This window comes from Borostomias antarcticus (genome assembly GCF_949987555.1).
Source record: "Borostomias antarcticus genome assembly, chromosome: 10".
NCBI classification, from domain to species: Eukaryota; Metazoa; Chordata; class Actinopteri; order Stomiiformes; family Stomiidae; genus Borostomias; species Borostomias antarcticus.
In genome coordinates this window covers 19,669,375-19,687,596 of record NC_140243.1, presented here as the reverse complement: position 1 = coordinate 19,687,596, position 18,222 = coordinate 19,669,375, and the positions used below count along the sequence as shown (strand labels likewise).

At 50.5% G+C, this 18,222-nt stretch overlaps 1 protein-coding gene across 1 annotated transcript in view; it reads right to left on the bottom strand.

Moving 5' to 3' along the window:
• Positions 1-18,222, bottom strand: part of myh14 (myosin, heavy chain 14, non-muscle) — a gene marked incomplete at both ends in the record, with an annotated part of 37,026 nt that overhangs the window by 13,331 nt on the left and 5,473 nt on the right. Inside the window, 27 exon segments of the mRNA XM_084444583.1 lie at positions 407-619; positions 1,487-1,658; positions 2,309-2,432; positions 2,921-3,058; positions 3,842-4,048; positions 4,558-4,689; positions 4,922-5,030; positions 5,297-5,457; positions 5,942-6,011; positions 6,741-6,862; positions 7,261-7,475; positions 8,705-8,773; positions 9,606-9,720; positions 10,088-10,261; positions 11,152-11,325; positions 11,819-11,968; positions 11,970-12,187; positions 12,892-13,035; positions 13,476-13,574; positions 13,780-13,843; positions 13,944-14,006; positions 14,008-14,037; positions 15,501-15,512; positions 15,780-15,827; positions 16,443-16,474; positions 16,477-16,559; positions 17,248-17,275. Coding sequence (XP_084300709.1) covers positions 407-619; positions 1,487-1,658; positions 2,309-2,432; positions 2,921-3,058; positions 3,842-4,048; positions 4,558-4,689; positions 4,922-5,030; positions 5,297-5,457; positions 5,942-6,011; positions 6,741-6,862; positions 7,261-7,475; positions 8,705-8,773; positions 9,606-9,720; positions 10,088-10,261; positions 11,152-11,325; positions 11,819-11,968; positions 11,970-12,187; positions 12,892-13,035; positions 13,476-13,574; positions 13,780-13,843; positions 13,944-14,006; positions 14,008-14,037; positions 15,501-15,512; positions 15,780-15,827; positions 16,443-16,474; positions 16,477-16,559; positions 17,248-17,275 — 3,166 coding nt within the window.

Genomic DNA, 18,222 nt, shown 5'->3' with positions numbered 1-18,222 from the left:
AACGTATTTTAAACGGATGTTTGTTTGCATGTGTGAAAAACAATAATAAAAAAATAAAAAAAGAGTTATAAAAAACACACACACACACACACAGAGGTCGGTGTTCCAGAAACACACACATACACGCACACACATATACCACCACACACACATATGCACACACACACACACACACACACACACACACACACACACACACACACACACACAATCACACACACAATCACACACACACACACACACACACACACACACACACACACACACACACACACACACACAGAGGTCAGCGTTCCAAAAACAGACACAGAACAGTCCTGAGAACGTCTGCGAAATAAATCCTCCCACACACACATGCACCCCCCCACACACACATACAAACACACACACACACACCCCCCCACACCTGAGCTCCTGCTGGGCGGCGGTGGTGTCCAGCGTGTCCTCCAGCTCCGTCCTCAGGGCCTCTAGCTCCTCCCCCAGGTCTCTCCTCTGCTTCTCCGCCCGCTCCCTCATCCCCCGCTCGTTCTCCACCTCCTCCTTCAGCTCCGACACCTGAGACATGGCCTCCCTCAGGGCCCTCTGCGCCTCCGCTCGCCTGGCCCCCTCCTCCTCCAGCCTGGGGGGGGGAGAGACAGAGAGGGGGGGGAGAGAGGGGGGGGGGGGGAGGGGGAGAGAGAGAGAGAGGGAGGGAGAGAGAGGGAGGGGGAGAGGGAGAGAGGGGGGGAGGGGGGGTTGGAGACAGAGAGGGGGGAGATAGAGAGAGAGACAGAGAGGGGGGGGGAGAGAGAGAGAGAGAGAGAGAAAGAGAGAGGGGGGGAGAGACAGAGAGACAGAGAGAGAGGGGGGTGGAGACAGAGAGGGGGGAGAGATAGAGAGAGACAGAGAGAGAGAGGGAGAGAGAGACAGAGAGAGAGGGGGGGGAGAAAGAGATAGAGACAGAGGGGGGGGGAGAGAGACAGAGAGATAGACAGAGGGGGGGGAGAGAGAGACAGAGAGATAGAGACAGAGGGGGGGGAGAGAGAGACAGAGAGATAGAGACAGAGGGGGGGGGAGAGAGGGGAGAGAGAGACAGAGAGAAAGAGAGAGAGAGAGATAAACCTTCATATTAACCACTGTGCTTTTATCAATGTGGTCAATCGATACTCTCCATCATCATAAGGACTGCACTTATAAATTGACTGCACTTTATTTAATGCTTTTATCCAAAGTGCTTTACAATGGCCTCTCACTCACCCATTCACACATACATTCACACACACATTCACTCACCGATTCACACACACATTCACACACACATTCACACACCAATGGCGGCAGCTGCCATGCAAGGTGCTAGCCTGCTCATTGGGAGCAATTTGGGGTTCAGTGTCTCGCCCAAGGACACTTCGACATGTGGCCAGGAGGAGCCGGGATTCAAACCGCCGACCCTACGATCGTCGGACACCCCGCTCCGCCGCCCCGCGTGTATCGGCGTGCGCCTCACCTCCCCTGGAGAGAGGTGATGTCCTTCTCCTTCTGGGCCAGGCCGCCTCGCAGCTCAGCCGAGAGGAGGCCCAGGTCTGACAGCTGCTCCTGGGCCTCGGACGCCTCCCCCTCCATCCTCCTCCTCCACTTCTCCTGCTCCAGACGGCCCTGCTCCTCACGCTTCAGACGCTCTGCGCACACACACACACACACACACACGCACACGCACACGCATTCACACACACACACACACACGCATACGCACACACGCATTCACACACACACGCATTCACACACACACACGCATTCACACACACGCACACACACGCACGCACACACACGCATTCACACACACGCGCGCATTCACACACACATGTGCGCACATTCACATACACACACACACATACATACACACATAACCGCACACGCGCACACACACACAACACACAAAAACACACAGTATGCATCACATCAATACATATAGACAGAATATATATGTGTGTGTGTATGAATGTGTGCGTGTGTGAGTGTATGAGTTTGTGTGTGTGTGTGTATGAGTGTGCGCGTGTGTGTACTGTATGTGTGTGTGTATGCGTGTGTGCGTGTATGAGTGTGTGTCTATGAGTGTGTATGATGCCAACGTCAGAACAGCGCCGAGACGCATTTGAAGCATCAGTCGGTTGTAAATCACATAGAGGTCGGTCAAGGCTACGCTCCTCGACCCCTGACCTCTCCAGAGGGGGGGGGGGGTCAAAGCCGTGACCACTTACACCTGCAGGGCTAGACAACGGTACTGGGACAGACGGTCGGCACAACGTTGAGGCGACGCTAAGCTAGTTACCCTCCAGGTCGGCGATGACGGCTTCCTGTTTGTTCTTCAGCTTGTTCAGACTCTTCGTCTTCTCCTCTTCCTCGGTCAGCTGGTCCGTCACCTCGCTCAGACGCTCCTCCAGCTGTTTCTTCTCCTGATGATGGGAGATGGGAGGGGAAGAAGGGTTATTCTTTGAGAGAAAGGAAATAGCTAACAGCTAACAAACTTGCATGACAAGCGCAGGAACCAGGGCAGACAAAGCAAAGTAGTTGTATTTTTTATTTAACCTTTATTTAACCAGGTAAAGAAGCTTGAGATCAAAGAACTCTTTTTCGAGTAACACCTGACCAAAATGGCAGCATAAAAACAAACACATCCAGCCTACGTTAGACCAGGTGCAGGATAATCATAGAATACATACGTGTGAGAGATGGGAAAATCCGCACACTGGAATTACAGCTCCCGGGGTCACTTTATTGATAAACATGCAACGTTTCAACAGTTAGGTCTTCATCAGGCAACTTAACGTGTTGAAGACCTAAAGGTCGAAACGTTGCATGTTTATCAATTAAGTGAAACTGGGAGCTGATTTTCCTGTCTCTCAGGCTCCTGAGAAAGGTCAGAAGGTCGTGGGTTCGTCACCTTGCTGAGTCGGTCCCTTTGCTCGACAGTGGCCAGCGTGTCCGTCTCCAGACTCTTCACCTTGGTCTCCAGGGTGACCTTCTCCAGCAGGAGGCGCTGTCTGGCCCCTTCCTCCTCCTCTAGCTGCTCCTCCAGGTCCTAGAGACAGAGAAGGTGGGGAAATGGTAAATAGGGCTGGGTATCGATTCCAATTTCAAGAATCGATTCGATGCCGATTCACAAGGTTCAGAATCGATTATCACGATTCAATTCGATTCGATTCAATATCGATCCGGTTAGTTTTACTAAAACCTGTTTTTTTTTAGCTGTAACCTTAATAACATGACTGGCAAGTTATGCAACACATCAATACTAGGGCTGGGTAGCGATACTGACTTCCAAAAATGAATGAATGAATGAATCATTGAATGAATTAATGAACTATTCATTCATTAATGAACTATTCATTCATTAATTTATTCATTCATTCATTAAATAAAAGATCGATTTTGGGATTCATGAATCGAGTCTGAATCATTTGATTCAGAATCGATTAATCGATTTTTTTTTAACCCAGCCCTAATAGTAAATGGACTGCACTTATATAGCGCTTTTATCCAAAGCGCTTTACAATGGCTACACATTCATACACCAATGGCGGTAGCTGCCATACAAGGTGCAAGCCTGCTCATTGGGAGCAATTTGGGGTTCAGTGTCTTTCCCAAGGACACTTCGACAGGAGGAGCCGGGATTCGAACTGCCGACCCTATGATCATTGGATGACCCGTTATACCTCCTGAGCTACAGCTGCCTCTTAGATGGAGATGGAGATGGATCACACACGCAGACCAGACGAAGATCTAAGCTCACCTTCTTCCCCTTAATAAATAATCCTGTGTTTATGGATTAAAAACCCCAGAGTGCACCGCGACTCCTCCTCACCTGCACGTGCTGCTGCATCCTCTTCTTCTCATTGGTCAGCTGCACGCCCCTCTCCTCTTCCTCCTCCAATCGGCCCTCGAGCTCGCCCAGTATTTCCTCCAGCTCCTGCTTCCTATTGGCCAGCCGGGCTCTCATCTCCTCCGCCTCCGCAAACAGCTCCGCCTCCGCCTGCAGCTGGTCGGTCAGCACCGCCTTCTCCTCCAGCAGCTGGGAGCGAGGGATGAGCGGAGGGATAGAAGAAGAGAGAGAGAGAGCGTTACCACTTCAACTATTTAACTAAGGGGAGTCAGACTGGAAGAGACTGAGGAGAGAAAGAGAGAGAGAGGGAGAGAAAGAGGGAGACAGTGAGAAGGAGAGAGAGGGAGATAGAGAGACGGAGAAAGATAGAGAGGGGGAGAGGGAAAGAGAAAGAGAGAGAGAGAGAAAGAGAGAGGGTTAGAGAGAGAGGGAGAGATAGAGGGAGAGAGAGAGACGGAGAAAGATAGAGAGGGGGGAGAGGGAAAGAGAAAGAGAGAGAGAGAAAGAGAGAGGGTTAGAGAGAGAGGGAGAGATAGAGGGAGAGAGGGAGAGAGAGGCAGAAAGAGAGGGAGAGAGAGGAAGAGAGAGGGAGAGAGAGAAAGAGGGAGAGAGAGAGAGAGGAGTGTGTACCTGTGAGAGAGAGAGGGATAGAGAGGGAGAGAGAGAGAGAGAGGTAGAGAGAGGAGTGTGTACCGTACCTGTGTGTGTTTCCTGTCCAGCTCGTTGTAGTCCTGCTCCACTCTGCCCAGCTTGTCCTTGGCCTTGCTAAGCTCCGCCTCCCTGGCCTGGATCTCCTCGTCCTGACGGGTCACCTGCAGTAGAGGCTTCACCTGGGGGCAGAGGGCAGAGGTCAAACTGGGGTCAACACACTCGCCTCCTTATAAACAGAACATGGACATTAACATATTAAATTAATACATTAACATATTAATATACATTTAGAGCATTCATCATCATTACGATTTCTGATATTAAATCCTAAAGAAGTGTGTGTGTGTGAGTGTGTGTGTGAGTGTGTGTGTGTGTGTGTGTGTGAGTGTGTGTGTGTGTGTGAGTGTGTACCTTGGTGAACAGTCTCCACCACTGCCAGTTTCTGAGTTTGAGGTAGGCAGCACAGTTCCTCTGCATCACCCTCAGAGCGCTCAGCTGCTGCTGCTTCTTCAGGAAGGCCCTGCACACACACACACACACACACACACACACACACACACACACACACAGAGCCATACAGTATGAACATACACACACACACACACACACACACACACACAGAGCCAAACAGTATGAACACACACACACACACACACACACACACACACACACACACACACACACACACACACACACACACACACACACACACACACACAGAGCCATACAGTATGAACGCAGTCACACTCCTATGTTGTTCCTACACACACACACACACACACACACCTGCGTGCCAGGTATCCGCGGGCGGCGCTCTGGAAGCGGATGATGGTGTCGGTGATCTTCAGGTCTCTCTCCTCCTCCAGGTGGGCGAGGACTCCGGCCCTGAAGAACACTTTACTCTGACCCACCCTGAACAGGTTCCTGTCCAGCTCCAATGCACTGATCTGAGACAGAGAGAAAGAGAGAGAGAGAGAGAGAGAGAGGGAGAGAGACAGAGAGAGAGAGAGAGAGAGAGAGAGAGAGAGTGTGAGGCAGTGGAGAACAGAGGGAGGGAGGGAGGAAGAGGAGAGAGAGAGGGAGGGAGAGAGAGAGTGACAGAGAGAGACAGGCAGAGAGATACAGAGAGAGAGACAGAGAGAGAGAGAGAGAGAGAGAGAGAGAGAGAGACGCAGTGGAGGACAGAGGGAGGGAAGGAGGAAGAGGAGAGAGAGAGGGAGGGAGAGAGAGTGACAGAGAGAGAGAGAGACAGGCAGAGAGAGAGGCATAGAGATACAGAGAGAGAGAAACCGAGAGAGAGACAGAGAGAGAGACAGAGAGAGAGAAAGAGAGAGTGACAGGCAGAGAGAGAGGGAGAGAGAGAGATATGAGAAACTACGTCATGCATTGGTTAACCCCCTCACCCCCAGTAAGAGACGGCGTGAGTCTCACCATGAGTTCAGATGCCTGCTTGCCGTCCATGAAGGTGCGAGGGATGGCGTTGGGGGTCAGGATCTCATATCTGGACATAAACACAGAAGAGAGAGATTCAGGATCTCATATCTGATCAGAAACACAGAAGAGAGAAACTCAACCAAGCAGAGAGAGAAAGAGGAGGGGAGAGAGAAGGGAGAGAGAGAGAGAGAGAGAGAGAGAAAGAGAGAGGGAGAGAGAGAGAGAAAGAGAGAGAGAGAGGGGTCATACATTATTTTAGTCATCTGAATTGTTTTAGTCTTAGTTTAGTTTTAGTTGACTAATAGCATTAAGACTTTAGTCGACTACAGTAGATTTAGTCAACTAAAATCTAATGGGTTTAGTTAAATTGTAATGCATTATTTAACCATTTATCTAGAATTTCCAAACTCATATACTCCCTGAGGATACATCTATTAGACTGATGGACAAAGCTAGCTGCTGAATTACATTTCCATGCTCTCCTTGCCTGTGTTTGATGTTTTTTTCAGTGTGAGCCACGACAAATCTAAGCATCCTGATTGGATCTCTTCCCAAATCGTCCCTCCCTAAAATTTTCATCTAGTTTGTTTGTTGACGAAAATGTGAATAGATTTCGTCCTCATTTTTGTCATCATAAATTCATTTTTATTTATCGTTGTGACGATAACTAAGCAAAGGTCGTTGACGAATACTTTTCTTCATCATTTTCGTCGACAAAATTAACACTGACGCGCGCACACACACTGACACACACACACACACACAGAGAAAAGCCAACCCAGTTACGCAGCCCTACCTCTGCCTGAACTCCTGGAAGGGGATGCGGTTGGGGAAGCCCTGTCTGCAGATACGGATCCCCTCCAGAACACCGTTACACCTCAGCTGGTCCAGGACCAGGTGGGGCGTCAGCTTACCAGCCTGACAGAGAGAGAGAGAGAGAGAGAGAGGGAGAGGGAGAGACAGAGAGAGACAGAGGGACAGAGAGAGGGAGAGGGAGAGAGACAGAGAGAGAGACAGAGGGAGAGAGACCGAGAGAGAGGGAGAGAGGGAGAGAAAGAGAGAGAGGGAGAGAGAGAGAGAGGGAGAGAGACAGAGAGAGAGAGACAGAGGGAGAAAGGGAGAGACCGAGAGAGAGAGGGAGAGAGAGAGGGAGAGAGGGAGACAGACAGACAGAGAGAGACAGAGGGAGAGTGATAGAGAGAAAGAGAGAGACTGTTTATGACTTCACATTCACAGTCTTTGTCACAAGCTTTCCAGCACGTCCTCCACACGTCTGTCACCCCCCCGCCTCACCCCACCCCCCCACCGGCCCCCACCTTCTTCTGGTGGTTGGGGATGATGCAGCGCAGGAAGTTGGGGTTGGTGTTGCGCAGCGTGGCCATCAGCTTGGTGAGCGACTCCTTGTACAGCTGCCCCACCGTCCTGAACATGCCCTTCTTGGTCTTGAGGCCGGCGGCCCCGAACGTGACGGGTCCGCTGGCCTCCCCCAGGCCCCCGGAGGTCACCTGGTCCATCCCCACAATCCTCTCCACTGCACAGAGGAGGAGGGGGAGGGGCACGGTTAGAGCTGCTCTGATTGGTGGGTAGGTGGTACAGGAACAAGAGCCATAGACTTATATAGGGAGAGTGAGTTTGGCAAACTTGGTTTGAGGTGTCGACTGTGAATAGGGTGTCGTGTCGGTGCTCCTGAAGTTATAGGATAACACACAGTTGTTGTTGTTGTTGTTATAACAGTAGTTGTTATAACACGCAGTTGTTGTTGTTGTTGTTATTATAACAGTAGTTGTTATAACACACAGTTGTTGTTGTTGTTGTTGTTGTTATTATAACAGTAGTTGTTATAACACACAGTTGTTTGCAGACGACCTGCATGGCGATTTGTCCAACTCTGTATCTATGGCTCTTGTTGAGGTTGTGATCATGTCAAATGAGGAGATTCTTAATCTGTGGCTCGTTCAGGATCACAACTCTGTACTGGATGAGGAGCGTCAGTTTTGATCAACGTCAGTTGGGTGTTTTGTGACAGAACTGTTGAGCGATCCTGAATGCAGCCTTGGTTCGAGAGAGAGAGCATGCAGTGCATCCTGGTTCATGGAGAGAGCAACAGAGCAGTTCTACAGAATGAAGCAGATTCCTTGAGAATATGATGGAAAGCAACACATGGAAATCAAATGAGCTCTAATAGAGATCAAACTATCACTAACAAATCAAACTATCACTAAGAGATAGCTAAACTAAATCAAACTATCACTAAGAGATAGCTAAACTAAATCAAACTATCACTAAGAGATAGCTAAACTAAATCAAACTATCACTAAGAGATAGCTAAACTAAATCAAACTATCACTAAGAGATAGTTAAACTAAATCAAACTATCACTAAGAGATAGCTAAACTAAATCAAACTATCACTAAGAGATAGCTAAACTAAATCAAAATATCACTAAGAGATAGCTAAACTAAATGAAACTATCACTAAGAGATAGCTAAACTAAATGAAACTATCACTAAGAGCTTAAAAGCAGAGAGAGAAAGACAGCGCTACAACGCAAGACATACTAATAACACACAGATACGTTCAGGATGGATAACAATGACAATATGGCACGGCACCACAACACTACACGCTACATCACTCACAAACAGACACGACACGCGGTGAGGAAGGATAACAGACGGAGAGAGAGAGAGAGAGGGGGGGGGGGAGAGGGATGAGACAGGCGGAGGAGTGGGAGGAAGAGGAGGAGGAGGAGAAACCTACTGTCAGAGCCATTAGCCTGTAGTGTGGCATAGGAGTCAAAGAAGTAAACACGGGGAAGAGTCTGAATATCTGAGGCAGGGAGAGAGAGAGAGAGAGGGAGAGAGAGGGAGAGAGAGAGAGAGGGAGAGAGAGAGAGAGGGGGTGGAGAAGAATGGATAGAGAGAGAGGGATGGAGAGAGAGGGATGGAGAGAGGGATAGAGAGAGAGGGATGGAGAGAAAGGGATAGAGAGAGAGGGATGGAGAGAGAGAGGGATGGAGAGAGAGAGGGAGAGAGAGGGGTGGAGAGAGAGAGGGATAGAGAGAGAGAGGGATGGAGAGAGGGATAGAGAGAGAGGGATGGAGAGAAAGGGATAGAGAGAGAGGGATGAGAGAGAGAGGGATGGAGAGAGAGAGGGAGAGAGATTAGGGGTGGAGAGAGAGGGATAGAGAGAGAGAGGGGTGGAGAGAGGGATGGGGATCAGTTAGATAGGGATTTAGAGAGAGGAGGATGGAGGAGAGGGATGGGGAGATGAATAAGGGAGAAGGAAAGGGAGATGGAGAGAGAGAGAGGAGGAGGAGGAGAGAGTGTGAACGTTAGAGAGGAGAGATCAACAGAGGAGAGAACAAGAGGGAGGAACATTCAGATGAAGAGGCGGTGAGCAGAGAAAAAGAGAGACCAATAATACCAACACAAGAGAGAGAGAGAGAGACAGCAAGAGAGAGAGAGAGAGAGAAATAAACATATTAATACATTTACAGGATTCATCATCATTAGGTTAAAAATGTCCAGGGATAAAAGGGTGATTTCATCTGTCTATTTGATGACTATTAAATCACTACCATTTCTGATTTTAAATCCTAAAGAAGTGTGTGTGTGTGTGTGTTTGTGCACGCACGTGTGCATATGCATGCGTTTCTTACCCTCTCTCCAGAGCTCGGAGATGAAGTGGTCAGAGGACTGGTGGAGGAGGGAGGCCACGTTGTCATTGAGAGGGTCCATGTTCTTCACCAGCCAATCATCTGCCTTGTAGTCCACCTGACAGAGAGAGGGAGGGGCTTGTCAGGTTCCTGACCCACCGACGCATGAGGCAGAGGAGGACAGAGGGAGGGAGGAAGAGGAGAGAGAGAGGGAGGAAGAGGAGAGAGAGGGAGGGAGAGAGAGAGAGGGGGGAGGAGAGAGAGGAGGGGGGGGGAGAGAGAGGAAGAGGAGAGAGAAGGAGGGAGAGAGAGAGAGGGGGGAGGAGAGAGAGGAGGGGGGGGGGAGAGAGAGAGAAGGAGAGGGGGGAGAGAGAAAGAGGGAGAGAAGGGGATTGAGAGGGAGGGAGGGAAGGAGAGGGGGAGAGGGAGAAAGAAGGAGAGGGGGAGAGAGATGGAGAGGGAGAGAGATGGAGGGAGGGAGATACCTTCCCAGCGTAGTGTATGATGGAGAAGTCCGCCTCGTGACGGAGCTTCTGAGGTCTGAAGAATTTGGGGTGTGTCCCCTGCTCAGCCGACACCTTATCCACGAATGAGTGATCGGTCGCCCGTGGGAACCAACACTCTTCGTCCAATAGGGCCAACACGCCAGGGGGGTGGGCCTAAGAGGAGGAGGAGGAGGAGGAACCACAAGCGTCATAGATCAATCTCTCAATACTCCCTGTATATACACTGACTGCACTACTTTTTTTCTCCATTGTTCTTTTCTTGAGCTTATCCTTTTTATTTGCACTAGCTTTTTGTTCTTGCCCTTTGCCCTGTCCTCTCTTTGCACTGTCCTGTCTCGTTCCTGCACCCTGTCCAACGTTGTCTAAGGGCGTATTCACATATGTTAGTGCACCATTGATGCGCACCAAAAGCGAAAGTGATACATTGTTTTCATTTCTCAGCTACTGCGGTTCGCTTTCACACAGCACTTTCTTTACTCTGGTCCAAATGCAGCACCACAAGTCACATGAAAAGGCTCAGTGCTGTCATTGGTCAATATCTTTCTGGGGGCGGGTGCAAGAGCATCATGAAAAACTTTTTAGGTCAAACATGTGGCGTGCACAAGTTAGTTGCATCGGTCCGAGGTCGCACGCTTTCACACCATAACTGGTGCGCACAAGAATTCGGTTGAAGCCGCTCCGAGACCACCCCTTCTGGAGGGTCTCGGTGCGGCTGTTTTGGTGCGCACCTGAGTACGATTGCTGTGTTCACACAGACCTAAACAAAGCGCTCTCGGGCCCAAAGCTCGTTTGGTGCGCACTAAATAGTATCTGTGTGAACACACCCTTAATGTTATGCACCTCGCCCGAAAAGCAAATTCCTAGTACGCTGTAAAACTGCATGGCAATAAACAAATTCTGATTTTGATTGATTTCATTGGGTCAAGATTTGATAGATTTAACTGTGTATGTGTGTGTGTATGTGTGTGTGTGTGTGTGTGTGTGTGTGTGTGTGTGTGTGTGTGTGTGTGCGTGCGTGCGTGTGTGAGTGTGTGTGCGTGTACCGGTCTCTCGATGAGGTCAATGCAGGGCTGCAGGTCTAGGCCGAAGTCAATGAAGTTCCATTCGATGCCCTCCCTCTGGTACTCCTCCTGCTCCAGGATGAACATGGTGTGGTTGAACAGCTGCTGGAGCTTCTCGTTGGTGTAGTTGATGCACAGCTGCTCGAACGAGTTCAGCTGGGGGAGCAAGGGAAGGAGGGAGAGAGGGAGGGAGGGAGAGAGAGAGAGAGAGAGAGAGAGAGAGAGAGAGAGAGAGAGAGAGAGAGGAGAGAGAGAGAGAGAGGGAAGAGAGAGAGAGAGAGAGAGAGAGAGAGAGAGGGAGGGAGAGGTGGGGGAGAGAGAGAGGGAGAGGAAGGGAGAGAGAGAAAGAGAGAGAGAGAGGGAGAGAGAGAGTGGGAGAGAGAGGGAGAGAGAAAGAGTGAGGGAGAGAGAGAGTGTTGAAAACATGGAGAAGATTGGTCAGATGCTCTGATAATTTAATTGGAAAGGAGAGAGGTTTGGTCATTCATCAATAAAAGCTGTACCGACATCATTCAAACACACACACACACACAACACACACACACAAACACACAAACACACAAACACACACACACACACACACACACACACACACACACACACACACACACACACACACACACACACACACACACACACACACACACACCTGGAATATCTCAAAGCCAGCGATGTCCAGGATGCCGATGAAGGAGGCGCCCTGTCTCTGCCTGCGGTCCAGGGCCCGGTTGATCCTGTGGACCAGCCACCTGAACAGGCGCTCGTACGTGGCCTTGGCCAGCGCCTCCACCGCGAAGTCCCGCCTGCTCTTTGGTCTGGGCCTTCTGGACGTACTCACGGCCCACTTTGATCCTGGGGGTGAGGATGGCCCGGGAGAACTCCAGCACGCTGATGCCCAGCAGGTGGCACATTTTCTGGGCCGCCGTGTCGTCGGGCATGGAGGCCTGGTCGTGGTTCTTCTCCTTGGTGAACGAGATGTTGCCAAACTGCAGCACCGACGATATCACCTTCAGCATGGCTGGGAGGAGAGGGGGAGGAGAGAGGGGAGGAGAGAGGGGAGGAGAAGATTAGAAGTGCGATTTGGATGTAATGGAGCAGAGGAGAGAACAGTGGAAAAGGACAGGTACAGTATGTGAATCAAATCAAACTTTATTTGTATTACACAGGGGTAACACAATGCGCTTTACAGAAAACAAGGGAGGTGGGCATAGGTCCCACCCCTACATATTCCAGAGCGAAGCAAAAAAAAACAGTATCACCCGGGGGGTGAAAAGTGAGCTGTAAAAATGCTTCCCTGACCTCTCTCAACGAGACGATCAAGCAAGCTCCTGGAAAATGTTTGTCTGTTGGCTAAGAACATATACAGAGCAGTAAACATGGGCTTGATACTTCATTAGAGAGACATGACTAACAGGAGAGTAAACAAGTGAACGTCATATCTTCTATTGACCTTCCTCTTCTGCCGTCACACCTGCGTCTCCCTTTGTTCTCTCCATCCCTCCCCCTCCCTCTCTCTTTCCTTCCCTCCCTCTCTCTTTCCCTCCCTCCTTCCATCTTTCTCCCTCCCCCTCCCTCTCTCTTTCCTTCCCTCCCTCCCTCCCTCCCTCCCTCCCCCTCTACCTCCCTCCCTCTCTCTTTCCTTCCCTCCCTCTCTCCCTTTCTCCCTACCTCCCTCCCCCTCCCTCTCTCCCTCCCCCCTTCCTCCCTCCCCCCCTCTCTTACACATCAGCTCCTCGGGGGTGAAACCCATGATGGCCATGGAATCCATGGTCTGGGTGAAGTTCTCCGCGTCGCTCTGTCCTGGGATGGGGATGGAGCCGCCGCTCAGGAAGCGGTACTCGTCGGCTCCGCCCAGGAGCAGGTCGGCTGGGAAGAGAGGATACATTCACATGGAAACGCTTTCATCAAACTCATACTTCACTGCTCTATTATTTTTAGTTCGGCAGGATTCCTCTTATTTTTTTTTATTTTTTACTAAAACTAATTTTCTAAAACACCCACATCTGTCTGTCTGTCTATCTGTCTGTCTGCTGTTGTTCCAGTGATCAGCAACTTCTTCTCTCTACCAGATTATGAAGGGATGTCTGTGGAATACTGTGGAACCCCATTTTAGCTAATGTGGAACCCCATTTTAGCTAATGTGGAACCCCATTATAGATAATGTGGAACCCCATTTTAGCTAATGTGGAACCCCATTTTAGCTAATGTGGAACCCCATTATAGATAATGTGGAACCCCATTTTAGCTAATGTGGAACCCCATTTTAGCTAAGCTGCTCTCTCTCTCTCTCTCTCTCTCTCTCTCACCCCTGGTGGCGTCGGTGGCTCCACACAGCAGCTGGTAGAAGATGTGGAAGGTCCTCTCGTCTTTGGCCTGGCGGATCGCTCGTGACTTCTCCAGCAGGTCTGGGGTCAAGGGTTAAGGACTGGTAAACCAGGACGAATGGCTTGAACAAGAGTAGAGCACTGCTTAATCCATGTTGTGTTTTTAACCTGCTATTAAGCAGGTAATCAGACTTCTAATGGAGACCTGTCTTCATATGCAGGGTGGATAGTTCTAATATGGAGGATGTGGACTCGGTACAGTTTTGACTCCACACATAAAGGATACAAGTCTCAATATTGGCACCGACGATGTATCCAGCCACGTCAAAATTAATACGGATGAACTTTCCCTGAAAGGATTAGGGTTAGAGAAAATGTTTCAGTTGATATGCTTCAAGACAAAGGGTCCAGTAAACAAGAGACAAAACACACAGTGTTCATCAGTCTTACAAATCTAGAGGAGTTGTCGTTCTTGACCGTCTTGGCGTTGCCGAAGGCCTCCAGGATGGGGTTTGGCCTGCAGCAGCTGCCTCTCCAGCTCCCCCTGGAGGAAACCCGAGAAACTGAATCAAGACAGCAGCAGGTCCAGGGGAACCGTTCCACGTTTGGAAAAACATACCCTTCATACAACAGATCCGATCAGAAGATCTGTGATTACGTCAAAGATGGAGGGTGCGTTTTAGATTTGCGGTTTCAAGAGCCCCTGCCTGAACATCCCTGTAGCGCACACACACACCTGAACCCCACATCCCTGTAGCACACACACACCTGAACCCCACATCCCTGTAGCGCACACATACACCTGAACCCCACATCCCTGTAGCGCACACATACACCTGAACCCCACATCCCTGTAGCGCACACACACACCTGAACCCCACATCCCTGTAGCACACACACACACCTGAACCCCACATCCCTGTAGCGCACACATACACCTGAACCCCACATCCCTGTAGCGCACACACACACCTGAACCCCACATCCCTGTAGCGCACACACACACCTGAACCCCACATCCCTGTAGCACACACACACCTGAACCCCACATCCCTGTAGCGCACACACACACCTGAACCCCACATCCCTGTAGCGCACACACACACCTGACCCCCACATACATGGTTCTCAACTTCACCAGCCCCAGACCGTCAGAGACCCATCCATCTGGCCACTTCATAATTTAACTCTTAACTATTTAACTCAAGGAAGGTCAGGCACCCTGCTCAGGAATGGCTATCGAAATATCCCCCCCCCCCCCCAAATGTCAATAAGTTCAACCTCTGGGAGCGAGTTGAGAACCACGGAGTTAGAACACAGAAGATCCGAGCAGCAGAGTAGCTCTGGCGCTACGGTAGCTGGGACCGTCTCTGTCACGCTGCCAGAGCAACAGCTGGCGGGCTGTGGTTAATGCAGCAGTTAACAGCAGCAAGGGGCGGGGCCTGGGCAGTAGCAGGGGGCGGGGCCTGGGCAGTAGCAGGGGGCGAGGGCTGGGCAGCTACTGGAGGCGGTTTAATAAGCAGGTAAGGAATGCCAGCCAAGCAGTATTTACAGCTACACACACAGCAAGGGGCCAGGGTTTGGACAAGGAACAAAGCACAGATGTAAAACACACACATACGCACTATGTAGCTACTGTGTACCTACTCTGTAGGCAGAGTAGGCACTCTTGCAGAGCATCAGCCACTGGGCTGGGCTAGCAGGCACTAGCAGGATGGATGCTATGCTATCATTACCAACACGCCAGCCAATGATAAGCTTCGTTTCACGCCCTATTTCACTTTCTATTGGATGCTGATAGATTCACAGTGAACGGCCAAAGAGACACCAAGGGGGCTTTATTCAGAGGGGGGGAGGCAGCCAACTGGAACAGCCAGATAGAAATGCGCTTTACAGAGCAGGCATGAGAATAAAAAATCAGCTCTTCATTTCCATCTGGCGTGTTACTAGGGCCCTGGGCCTCCTGAATAAGTCCAGGTGGTGCTGGTCTGTGCGTTTCATACTCACATATTGCACACTCTGAGAAATTGAGAAAAAGAGTTTGAGGAGAGAGAGAGAGGGGGGGGTCGATGGAGGGTGAATCAAAAGATGGGAAGGATAAACAAAAAAAACAAATAAGAGCAATGAATACAGCACAAACAAGCAAACAACATATAATACAGTACAATGTCTGACTGTTAAGGGGACACATATCTGTTTTAGTCCCAGTTTAGAGGAGTTAAGGTTAGTTTAGGGCACCACGGGAGTTGGTGGTCAGGTCAGGACTAGACGGGTCAGAGAACTCACCCTGTTCACCAAAGAACTGCCCCTTGGTAAGGACCTACTGCCGTCCATCTGAACATGGAGGAGAGAGAGAGAGAGAGAGAAGAGAGGAGATGGAGAGGAGAATGAAGAGAGGAGGGGAAAGGAGAAAGAACCATCATGCATCATTATAGAGATCTCCCACGGGAGAAAAACACAGCAGTCCATCACATCAGGTCAGCGCTACCTCCCTGCCTCTCCTCCTCCCTCCCTTTCTCTCCCTCCCTCCCTGCCTCTCCTCCTCCCTCCCTCTCTCCTCCTCCCTCCCTTTCTCTCCCTCCCTCTTCTCCTCCCTCTCTACCTCCCTGCCTCTCCTCCTCCCACCCTCCCTCTCCTCTGCCCTCCCTCTCTCCCCCTCTCTCTCTCCTCCTCCCTCCCCCTCTCTATCCCTCTCCGACTCCCTCCCTGCCTCTCTCTCCCTCCCTGTCTTTCTCTCCCTCACTCCCTCCCTCTCTCTCTCTCCCTCACTCCCTCCCTCTCTCTCACCCTCCCTGCCTCTTTCCCTCCCTCTCCTCCTTCCTCCCTCTCTCTCCCCTCCCTGCCTCTCTCCCTCCCTCCCTCCCTCTCTCTCCCTCCCTCCCTTTCTCTCTCTCCCTCCCTCTCCTCCTCCCTCCCTCCCTCTCCTCCTCTCTCCCTGGTGGACTCTACCTGTAGTGAGGGGTCCTTGTTTCTTCCAGGGTTCCAGTCTTGTGGGACGAGGCGACATGAGCCATATACTGGATGACTTTCTTAGTGTTCTCTGTCTTCCCTGCTCCAGACTCACCCCTGAAACACACACAGAACCATGAGGATCACACACACACACGCACGCACACACACATGCACACACACACACGCACGCACACACACACACACACACACAGGGACTAACCCCGCCTTGTTTTCAAGGAGGTCCTCCTTAAAACACACACACACACACATATAAACACACAAGGCTCGTAAGGAGGACATATAAACACCCAGAACAGAAAAGACACACAATCCAGCCAGATCAACGAGCCTCAGCTGTAAACGCAAAGCAGGTGTTCAGGATGGGGACGCGGGCGCTGCTGTTGCTGTTGGAACGGAATGAAGGAGAACACTGGAGACCGGGGTCGGAGGGGGCGGAGCCATGAGGATCTAAAAACAGCAGCTTCATCCCAAATACAGCTACTGTGACCCGAGACCCACCACCAACCTAGACTGGGGCTCTTTATAATACAGTAGCAGGAGACGGACAGACAGACTGACTGACTGACTGACTGACTGACTGACTGACTGACTGACTGACAGACAGACTGTCTGACAGACAGACAGACAGACAGGCAGACTGAAAGACTAACAGACAGACAGACAGACAGACAGACAGGCAGACTGCCAGACTAACAGACAGACAGACAGACAGACAGACAGGTGAGACAGATGAGGAGAACAGACACAGACTAAACACAGGCAGGTCTGCGTAGTTACTCACGTGCACAGGATGGACTGGTCTTCCCGGTCTGTGAAAGGAGACCAGCACATTCATTATGATAACAAATGATGTTGACTTACAATAGTTCAAATATTGACAGTTGATAGAACAGTTGTGGTTGTGTGTGGTTTGACCAGTCGACTTACATTAAGCATACTAACACAGCAGACTTACATTAAGCATACTAACACAGCAGACTTACATTAAGCATACTAACACAGCAGACTTACATTAAGCATACTAACACAGCAAACTAACATTAAGCATACTAACACATCAACAAGCCAGCTAAGTGACAACAGAATCCAAGCTGCTTCACTCAAGTCTATGCGGATATCACATGACATAAGCTGATGATGTCTGACGGAGAGAGAGCAGTATGCGGGTGTCTGACATGTCCGCTCGGCTGCTGCTCCTCCCCCAGGGCGGCGTGGGAGAGACAAGCAGGTCAGACACACAGAACTGGTCTCGCCAGCGGGCCGAAGGCCACCACCACTGAGACCGCAGGGACAATGGAGAGACCTCGTCTCTGACGCGTCTGGCATGTTTGTTTTTGAGACTTTGTTCTCACGTGCCCACACACACACACACTCACACAGACGCACACTCACACAGACGCACACTCACTCACACACACTCACAAACACACACACACACACACACACACACACACACTCACACAGACGCATACTCACACACACACACTCACAAACACACACACACTCAGACAGACACATAGCTCACACCAGTCATACTGGTTCGATGATTGGAAAAGCATGTATACATGTGTTAAGTGTGTGCGGGTGAGAGAGAGAGAGGGAGGGAGAGAGAAAACAAGAGAGAGAGGGAGGAAGAGAGAGAGAGAGAGAGAAAGAGAGAGAGGGAGAGACATTCCCATGGGTGCTGCCCTGTCATGTTATTTAGTGGTATGACCTGGGGGAGGTACTCACACTTAACTGGTTTTAAATGAGTAGT